General features: G+C 59.8%; 1 protein-coding gene across 1 annotated transcript in view; it reads right to left on the bottom strand.

The window, feature by feature from the left end:
• The window catches only part of CASZ1 (castor zinc finger 1), a 144,884-nt gene that overhangs the window by 13,291 nt on the left and 121,333 nt on the right, over positions 1-10,260 (bottom strand). Inside the window, exons 5-6 of the mRNA XM_011363568.2 lie at positions 4,406-4,894; positions 261-1,095 (exon numbers count right to left, since the gene is read on the bottom strand). Coding sequence (XP_011361870.1) covers positions 261-1,095; positions 4,406-4,894 — 1,324 coding nt within the window. The remainder of the gene's footprint in view (positions 1-260; positions 1,096-4,405; positions 4,895-10,260) is intronic.

Genomic DNA, 10,260 nt, shown 5'->3' with positions numbered 1-10,260 from the left:
GTGTAGTGTGCAGGTCCAGGAATATGTGATCATGTAGACAGAGGAATAAGTGTGCACAAGTGTGCACATGCTTGTGTGTGCACACGGGTGTACGGAAGCATGTGCTTGAGAACCTGAGCGTGTATGGGTGTGGGTGCATAGTAGATGTGCCTAAGATGTTGAGTTGTGTCCACGGCATGAGCTTCGAAGGCAGGGCAGTGGGGCTCTCAGAGGCTCCAGTCCTGGCTCTGGGCTGGCATCAGGGGTGGAGCGTATCTTACTTGACAGTGGAGACGGTCCCCGTGGTGATGGAGTCTGTTTTGGAGAAGGTCGACTTCAGGTACTCGGGAGTGTTGAAGGGCAGGGAGGCAGGTGGCTCGGGCCCTGGCCCGGCAGCGCTGGGAGCACTGGGCACACTGGCGAGGGGAGCAGGAGCCAGGCTCGGGGCGGGTGGAACCTTGGCAGGGCCCGGCTTCTGGATGGCCCGGACGTCGTACTTGGAGGGGCGCCCCACCTTGCCTGTCTTGAAGGCGATGGCCCCGCCCATGTCGGGGCTGCCCTCCCCAGGTTTGAAGAGGTGCAGGTATTTGACGTTCTCCAGGTCATACTTGGATGGCTTCTTGTAGGTGCTCCCGTTCTGGGGCCGCAGGTTCTCGCCTGTCTTCAGTTTCTGAATGAAGAAGTCATACTTGGAGGCGCGGGCCACCAGGCCCTGCATGGGGACGGTGCTGTGTGAGGGCAGGGGCAGGATGGTGGCCTTGGTCTCCAGGTGCGCGGTGCTGCTGGGCAGCCGCAGGCCGGGCAGGGGGCCCACCGCTTCCTTGCCCACCCGGTCCTCAGCCTTGGTGCAGTGGGCTGGCCAGGAGAGCTGCTCCCCGGCCTTGAGCTTGCGGATGTACTCCTCATACTTGGAGAAACGCGCCCGCTTGCTGAGGGCATCTTCAGAGGTGGGCAGCACAGAGGAGGTGGCCACCTCGGGGGTGGGGCCCGCATGCAGCTTCTCGAAGCTGATCTTCCTGGCCAGCTCATCCCTCGTGTTCTGGTCATCGTAGCCAAACATGCCGAGAAACTCGGTCATGGTGGAGGCCGCGTAGTCCCGCAGCGAGGAGGACTCTCCTATGGCAGAGAGGACAGGTAGTCACCTCCAGGAGGGAGCAAGGGAGCCAAGGAAGAGGGGCTCCCCTCAACCCGGTGTACCCCCAGCCATAGAGGGAGGGGCCCAGTATAGGGAGGGGGCGGAGCGGGACATGATCTATGGACATTTGGCTCACTTGTTAGGTTTTACGACTCTTAAATTAATTTGTTTAAAAAAAAAAGTAATTAATACTGGGGTAAAATAAAACGAGTTCATCAATGCCAGGAAAATCAATTTCCTAAATGTTCTGGCCGATGGCTTTTCAGTACATTAAACAAAGTTTCATAAATGTCTCCGCTCTCTCGCCTTGGCCTAATATGAAAGAGAAGTCATTTTACTGGAAGTAAGGCCAGATTCCAACCTGCCCCTGGAGGTGGGATGAGAACAGGGGCCGGGGACAGGTAGGGGTATGGGCCTGTGGCTGGGCACTCAGGCAGGAGCCGGGGGCTGAGCAGGCCACCATGGGTGGGTTAGGCGTGGGACCGGCTGAGTCTGTCTGGAGGACCCTCTCCAATCCCCACGAATGGCTACACAGGCCCCTAATCCCTGGGAAGATGAGAGCTCGCCTCAAGCCTCCTCAACACTTGGCCTCTTGGCCCTGCCCCAAACCCCAGACAACATGTGCTTACGCGGACTCACTCAGGGTCCGCGACCCCAGCCAAGATTTATGGCAGGAGAGTCCTTCAAACCTCACCCATCATCCTCTGGTCACTTGTGTTCATGCATAAGGGCGGGCCACCCTGAAAAGAGTCAGGACCAGAGAAGCCGGCCCTACTGGCCTAGGGCAACTGGTCCAAGTGTGACCCATTCACCTGCCCCACCTGTGTCCACTCCTGAGCACACTGGAGAATCCTGGAGCCACCTCCCCACAGGGAAATGCATGCGCACACACTCACAAGCTCATACCGCTGCTACCTTCCCGAACCTACAGACACAAACACGTTCACAAAGCACCCAGACCCCACGCCCAGCTCCCTAAGACCAGTCTCAGGATGGTGGCGGGCAAGATGACCCCATTCTGCCTGGGGTTTTTCTCTGGAGATGACCCTCCTTCCACACATGAACTGCTGCCCCAGCATACACGAGACACTCCTTCCTGCACGGAACTTGCTAAGCACCTACTATATGCTCCAGCCTGAAATCAGGGGTGGGTGCACACAAGAGGGTGAGACCGACGGGCCCCAGGAGACAGGCATGTTCTCTCCATTTGTGTCAGAGCCGGTACACCAGGGCACACTCAAAGTGGCAGCGCCACAGGCTGGGGGTCCTAACAACACAGCCAGGGGAAGGTGAGGCCAAAGAAGGGGTAGGAGGCCCAGGACTCCAGATGCGGGGGTCTCCTCCTGGCCCCCATCCTACCTGCCAGGTCTATGGTTCTCAGACCACACCTGGAGGTGGTCTCACAGAGGGGCACTGGGCGTGGGCACAAGAGAAGACCAGCATGATGTGGAAAGAGAGGCTCTGAGCTTCTGGGGTGGGGGAAGCAGTCTTGGGAGGACTGGGACCCCACTAGGTGAGGATGGTCGTGGGCAGCATCTGGCACCTGAGGTGGGCAGTGACTCAAGGAACCGAGAGACAGTGTCGTCCTGAGGTGGGGGTGTGGCAGTAGCCAGTGGACTGCTGTCCTGACCTCAAGCTACTTGGTGCTGGGGCCCAGCCTGGGAGGAGTGGGCTCTGGCTGCTAGAGTCAGTGGCTCAGGGACCAGGGAAAGGGGCTAAAAATAGCTGGAGGCAGCTGAGCCCTCGCTATATATGGCAGAGAAACAGAAGGCTTTGAAGGGCAGGCGGCTTAGAGCAGGGAGGGGGCCAGGCAGGGGTCCCAGGGGCAGCCCACAGGCCTACATTCCTCAGTCCCAGGCCCCAGAGAAGGTGGCCTGGGGGCTGAGCCCACAATGGGTAGCTAGGGCTCCGCCCGGCTCTCTCCAGTGCCCAGGGCTGAGCAGGCCTTCCCAGGTGTCACACTGCAGTCCCACTGGGCTTCAGACCAGAGGGGTGAGGCCTGGGGCCATGAGGCCACTGGTATTTCCAGCCCTGCCGCCTGCCATCCCAGCTCTCTAGCCCCCAGAGGAGAGGAGGCAGGAGTGAGGAGTCCTGTGCGAAGCTGGGCGAGGGCAGAGCTGGGTGTGGGAGGGGTTGGGGCACTGAGGGGACAGCGGCCCTTGTCCCTGTCCCTCCCCTCTCCTCAGGCCCAGTGTAATCACCTTGTGTCTGGGAAAGGCAAGGGCTTTTCCTATCAGAGGAAACTGAAGGTCACACTTTTCCTCATTGATCTTGCAATGTTTGTTAATTACTCTGTCACTGATGTGGCGAAGGATAATTAAACAGCTCTGTTTATATCTTATATGCATAATTATGTGGCTGCACAGGGCTCCCCGCGCAGGGAGGAGATGCGCCCCCTCACTGCAGGGGGAAAGGGCTAGGGGAGCAGGCAGGGAAAGCTCAGGCACCGGGTACAGGCCTGGGAAGGAGGCTGAGGTGCTGGGAAAATATCCCAGACCCTGGGGCTCCAGTCCCAGGGGTGACCTCCCCCCCCGCCGGCTCCTCCCTCCCGAGCAGAAGGAGCTCAGGGCCACTCTGAGTCTAAGGACAAGAAGACACCAGAAAAACCCAGCCTTAGCCACCTCGTGGAAAAGAGGTCAGCCAGGGGACTGTGTCCGGGGCAGGTGGGTGTAATGAGATATGTGATCTGGGCCATCCTGTGGCCCTGTGCCCTGCCCGAGAGGTCCTGCTAAGGATAGCTGGGATCCCTGGGAAGGAGAAGGCGGGTGATGAGTCAGTCAGTGGGGAAGACTCTCAGGAGAAGCAAGGGAGGTGGAGAACAGCCTATCCCAGAGCTTCTCGGAGAAATCTCCCTGAGAAACAACAGCCTTTGCAGGCGGCGAGCTCTGTGGTTCACGATGCTGGCTGCTACTACCCAGACACGTGTCCTGGTACAAGGTCCCCCAACGGGCTCCTCCCTACACAAGTGTGTAACAGTTGTCCACCTATACCCATCTATTTATCCATCCGCCCATCCATCCGCTGCTTCCTGCAGACCCACTGTGTGTCCAGACCTGCTCTCACACTTGGGAAGCTGCCTTTTCAGGCCCCTCCCTGCCCAGCTAGTCTCCTCATTCTAGTCATTAGCGTGGCCCCCACCCGCCCTCCTCAGGAGTCCTCGCTGGGTCAGAATGAGATGACAGTATCTGGAGCAAGAGCGAGGGAAGCGGGCGTGCTCGGTGAGCCCACTGCCCCCATCCCCGCGGGGCGTCCTCACCCCGTCATGTCCCACCCGGGGCTTCAGGTACCCACCTGAAGCCTGCTTGGCACTGGGGCCGCCGTCGTCCTTGGAGGCCGCCCTGTCCGTGTCCTTCTCCTCCTGCGCGCTGCCGTCCTTGGGGAGCGCCTCGCTGTGGTCCTCCTCGTCGCTGCAGCCCCGGGGCTGCACCATGTAGACGCCCTCGGGCGGCAGCTCCAGGCCCTCACGGGCGGCCCGCCCCAGCACAGGCGGGGGCGCCGGCTCCTCGCTGTACTCCCCGTTGACCCACTTCTCGATCACCGCCCGCCTCTTGTCTTCCTCGCTGCGGGGGGCCCGGGCCACCCCCGACTCAGGGCCACTGCGCTCTTTGTCCTGGGTCCTCAGCGGGCTGCCCTCCGTGTGGGCGCCAGCCTCTGCTCCCTTCTCCACCACCACCTGGCGGCTGAGCTTGGCGCAGATGGCATTGAGTTTCAGGCCACCTTTGCGCTTGGCCGCCATTGCGGGCTTGCCTGTGGGTGGGTCGCTGCACCGGGTGCCTTCAGCTGCAGGGAAGGAGAGAGAAGTCAGAGGCATGGCCACCCACCTCCACAGCTGGGCGGAGGCTCTGTCCTTGTGTCCCCCAAACCAAAGGTCTCCCCAATCGCGGTCCCATCACACTGCCCTGAGACTGCCCGGCGCATGTCTGAACCCCTCGCTGGACTGAGCTCCAAGGGGCCAAGCTCGCCCATTGCTCTATCCCAGAACCCGGTACCAGGCTGGGCGTGTACTAGGTGATTCAAAAAATATTGTTAACTAACAAATGAATGAATGAATCTTCAAAACAAGGGGCAGGCTTCTTCCCAGCACCTGGCTCCTGGAAGCATGTCCTACCCTTGTTTGGGCCCTAGACATCTCCTGAGACAGAGGCAGGCCAGCCATGCCCCAAGTAGTATAAAGGAGGCAGAGGACCCTCTGACGAGCAAGGATACTGAGGCACAGAGGCTGAGGAGCTGGTTGGGGGGCAAAGCTAGTAAGTGACAGCAGCCTGTTCCACTTGTGAGCATCTACCCCATCGCACAGTCTGCTGGGGAAGGGACAGCGAGAGCCAGGGAGAAGTCCGTGCCAACCTCTTGCCTTACTGTCACAGCAGCACTTGGCTGGCATCCATCTCCACCTGAGCATCTCATCCCCGCAGCTCCTCTGCCCGGCCTGGTCCCTGGGCCCCATCTGACTCTGACCTCTGCTCACCGGAGAGCCTTGAGATCGCCTCTCCTCCAGCCACTGGGACCTTCCCGAAGGCCTGTTTTCCCTCCTCACAGACGCCCTCTTGTCTTCTCTGGCCATTTCCTATCACCTCCCTCCTTCTCCAGGCCTCAATCAGTGTGGTCCAAGGGCAGAGCTCCTCTCAGCCCCTCTGAGAGCCACTTGTCCCCATCTGAGGCCCTCACTGCTTTCTCTGCCTCGGCCAGCTCCTGTAGCCTTGATAGGCCTGGCTGGTCTCAGGAAGCCCAGTTCCCAGCCTGAGAAACCACAGCCAGACAGGTTGGGACTCCTCAGATCCGCCATGGAAAGCACAGCAGCTACAGTTGCAGTGCCTAATCCCTGAGAGGGATGGCCCAATGCAAACAGCCTAAAACTCTAACGAGGGTGCCTGAGTGTCAGCCACCCGCCTCACGGCTGCTGAGAGGCTGTCCGTCCAGGGTCCTGTGGTATATGGCCTGGGACCTGACACAAAGGCCAACAAGGGTAGACACACATACATGTTTATTCGTGTTTATGTCTGCTCATCCATCCTTCTGTCCATTTGTCCATTTAGTGAGCGCTTACTGCATGTCCCTGTGGTAAAGTCAGGGGCAGGGTGGTGGCCACAGCAGATACAATCTTGGCTCACACTGACTGTGCACAGGGAGCCCCATCAAAGCTTCTCGATGGCAGGGCTCCCTCACATGTCCCTCAATAGAGGAGTGGGCATGTCCGAGTCTCCACATAAGTCAAAGGCTAAGTGAGAGCAGGGCCTCTGCTCCCCGTCCATGGTCAGAAAGGGCTTCACCGTAACGGATCAAAACTCTGAAAAGCCACTAAGAGCCATAGTCAGGGATGACCACACCTGTGCCTGCCTGGGGATGTCATCCCACAAGTAAGCTTGGCTTGTACACGTGGATGGTTGTCTCCATGATATAGACAATGCCCAGATCCTTGCCTTGAAGCCAGCTGCCAGGGTATAGCATCACTTGGCCCAGAGGGGCCCAGTGATCACAGCCAGCCCAGCATCAGAGAAGGGTCTGCTTGGCTCACTTCAGTCCTCATGGGCCCATGGCCCTAGCTCTGCTGGGCCCCACCCTTGCCCAAGCCAGATGCCCGCTCTACCCATGTTTGTTCACATCTCCAAGTCTATGCTGCCAACACCCAACTCTCCAAGCAGACATGGGGTTCCTGCTCAAAGCGAAGTGATGGGGCCCCTAGTCATACATCTCACTCAGCTTCTGGGCCAGCTGCCAGGCTCCGTGATACGAAGTTTCCGCCAGCAGGCCTATGGGGAGCAGGCCTCACCTGGTCCCCTTTGTCCCCTGCCCTGGTGGGGAAGGGAAGGTTGGGAGTGGGGAAGCCTGCTCTATTTTTACTGGGAGGTAAGCAGCCAAGTGTGTATGGCAGACAGCAAATGAATCTATAAATATTTATCCCAAGGAAGAGGGAAGCAGAAGCTCCCAGTGCTGCACTTGCTGCTGGTGACACCCCCTTCCTCGGCCCCCACCCATCCTGGAGCTTCCCGGCACTTGGGCCCACCCGGCTCTGCCCACCCTCTCCTGATCTCGGGCTGTGTGCCTGGCTTAGTCCCTCCTGGGCCCCCCACCAGCTGCGATGCAGCTGTGCACCCAGGGCCCACCCCCAGCCTGCAGGCCCCTTTGCTCCGCCTACACCCTCTACACCTGCCCTCCAGCTGCTGCTCTGCCCCAACCCACCTGTCTTCCAGATGTTGCCCTCCCTCTGACTCTATTGCTGGTCCCAGGGGTGGAGGTGGAGAAGCCACGTGGGCCTGGGGTACAGGACTGGAGGCAGAAACTGGCCTCCCTCATAAGTGGGAACACGTGCGGGGCTGGGGCTGTGGGCAGCGGGTATAAGAGCTGAGGTTCGAGTTGCCTGCCCTCTTGCCCGGCTTCCTGCTTACCCCGTGGGGCCTTTCTCCCGTCCCTGTCCATCAGGGCCCTGGGACCTGCAGACTACCCCCCTCGTGGTCTGACCCCAGGCTCCTGTCCATGTAAACATTCCCTGACTTTCTTCCCTAAAATATAAACGCCGTGGCCGGGCCTCAATGGGAGGAAGCCATCCGTCCCTGGCCCTGTCACTGCTTCTTTCATCTCCTTCCCGCCACCAGCCTGCCCGCTGCTCTATTTACACTGGACACTTCCTCTGGGAACAATACTGCCCAGGCGGCAGGCTCGGGTTGGAGGGCGGAAGGCGAGGGGACTCCCAGGGAGTCTGCTTACCCAGGGACAGGCGCCCCAGAGGAGGTGAGGGGTGGGGCAGCTTTGGGGAGTGAGGGGGTGGTGGCCAGGCCTGGGAAAAGCAGCGGGGCTGTACTTACACACAGGCAGCGAGCCCAAGGTCTCTCCCAGCCTCCAGCCTCTGGCCCAGTGGCTCTGGACTGGCTGGGGTGAGGCCTGGGAGGTGGCGCAGCACCATGGTTATGGCCTGGCCTCCAGAGTCAGATAGTCGTGAGTTTGTGGCCTGGCTCAACCCTTTGCTAGCTCCGGGCCCTGGGCAAGCTTTCTCCCCATGAAAAGGCTACAGGACTGACTGTAAGGTGAGAGGGTGTTTGTTTGTGCCAAGCACAGGGCCTGGCAAGCAAGGACCCGAGAAAAGGCAGCTGAGCCCTGGGAGGGAACAGACAGGCATGTATGGTGCCACAGCTGGGCACAAGATCCTAAGGCCAGGTAGGGAGGAAAGGAGGAAAGGAGAGGCTGGAGGGCTGAGCCGGGAGCAGGCTGCCCTCTCAGCAACAAATGGCCCCTCCCCGGCTCCCGGGGTCTGAACCTTCCCTTCCAAGGCTCCCAACTCAACAAGCCCCCCAGCAGGCAGCTCTCTTCTCTGACCTGGGCGGATGCTGCTCAGGGTGGAGAAAAGGAGGGGCAGGACTGGACTGTCCGGGCACCTTTTCAGGCACTACCTTATGATGCCTTGCAGTGAGCCAGTGTAGCAGGTGCTGGCATCGTCCCATTTGATAGAGGAGGAAACTGATGCTGGAACCGTGAGGATACCCGAGAGCCTGGGTTCGCAAAGGCTGGGGCTCAGCCAGGTGCCGGGGCCGCCACGATGTCTCCATTTAAGGCTCCTAGGAGGCTCTAGGAAGTCCCAGGCCTCCCTGCCCCTCTCCTCCTCACCCCCACTCCCGGTTTGCGTAACACGGAGCCCCCTAAAGTGTTAACTGCGATGGGTAAAATGGTGCAGCAGATTGCTACAATAAATAATTTACTGATATTTATAAATATTCAAATCAGCCAGCTTCAGAAATCGAATGAAGGGAGGGCCTTGGGAGAAGGGGCCCGTTATGGCAGGAATGTCATCACGCCCTCCGAAGGCTGGGGAAGGCCACGGCTCCTGCCAGTTCTGGGGGGGAGTGGGGGGCTCCTGCAGCTGCACCTGGGCCCCTCATCCCTGAGCTCTGGGGACTAAGGGGTTGGGGGTGACTGGAAGAGCTCCACCTCCTTGCCTGGTTGGGCCAGGCTCTCCCCTGCTATGGGCCCAGGGGGACCAGAGGCTCCAGTGCCTGTGGCCCAGGTATCGGAGTTGCTTGTCCTGTCTGATGGGGGGCAGTCCTCAGGGGCTGGGCAGGCCTGGCAGCCCCTCCCCACCCATGAGTAATGTGTTTCGAGGCCAGGCGGCCTGTCAGCTACCAGGCACCGGGTGCTTTATGGGCTCTGCCTGGTGGCTCTGAACTCCCTGGTAGGAAATAAAGTTCTCCCTGCACGTCCCTTCTAAACATTTCACTCAGTGGAAACGGTGTTTAAGAAAAATGAGGACATATTTCTTCCTAAGGATGCAGTGTCCCCTTTGGGCGGCCTAATGCCCGTTGTATATCAGGAGGTGGCAAGGCAGGGGCCAGGCACCCATCCCCTGGGGTGGGGGTGGTCCGGAGCCTGCCTGTCTGCTGCCAGGCATCTCGGGGACCATGGACACCGCCGGGCCACTGTGGTGGCTGCTCTGGCCCACATTGCCTAGAGCAATACGGTGGCTGGTACCCTTAGAACACCTCTGCAGAGTGAGGGACAGTGCTAAGCACTTCACGGTGTCACCTCAGTGATCCCCCAACATTCCCATGTGGCCACTGTCCTGTCCCTGTCTCCAGATGAGGAAGCAGAGCCCGGCATCAGGGCTGGACCCAGATTACTACTGGACTCAGACATCCAAGGACAAGGTCTGAGATCTACCCCGCCCCCACCTCCCACAGCCTCCCTCCCATCCAGGTGGCAGCAGCGTTGAGTCTCCACCCTGCCACCCCTGAGAACTTGAACTTGACAGGCCACAGCTCCAGTGTTTGGGTGCTGTGCCTATGTTCATTGAACACACTCTCTGAGCACCTTCTACATGCCAGGCCCTGGGCTGAATCCTGAGGGTACAGTGTGAGTAAGAAATTGTCCCATTCCCGTATCAGGGACTGTTCAATTCAGACGAGGGGGCAGATGTTACGAGCAAAATCACGGCGGCGAAAAGTTACGCTGCCACAGGAGCGACAAGTGTGGGAAGCAAGGAAGGGCTCCCAGAGACGTCTGCTCTCCCATGAGCTCCCTCGGTGGCTCCCCGCTCCCCCCCACTTCTCTCCTCCCCCCACCACACAGCCCATCTCCATCTCCTATCTCCTCCAGTTGTGACTCCCCTCCCCCAAACGGGACCTGTCCCTGAGGAGAGGGGTGTCTTCCCTCTGGGGCCCAAT

The sequence above is a fragment of the Pteropus vampyrus genome, unplaced genomic scaffold, assembly GCF_000151845.1.
Source record: "Pteropus vampyrus isolate Shadow unplaced genomic scaffold, Pvam_2.0 Scaffold86, whole genome shotgun sequence".
Lineage (NCBI taxonomy): Eukaryota > Metazoa > Chordata > Mammalia > Chiroptera > Pteropodidae > Pteropus > Pteropus vampyrus.
Note: the sequence above shows the minus strand (reverse complement) of the source record. Positions and strands in the feature narration are given on the sequence as shown.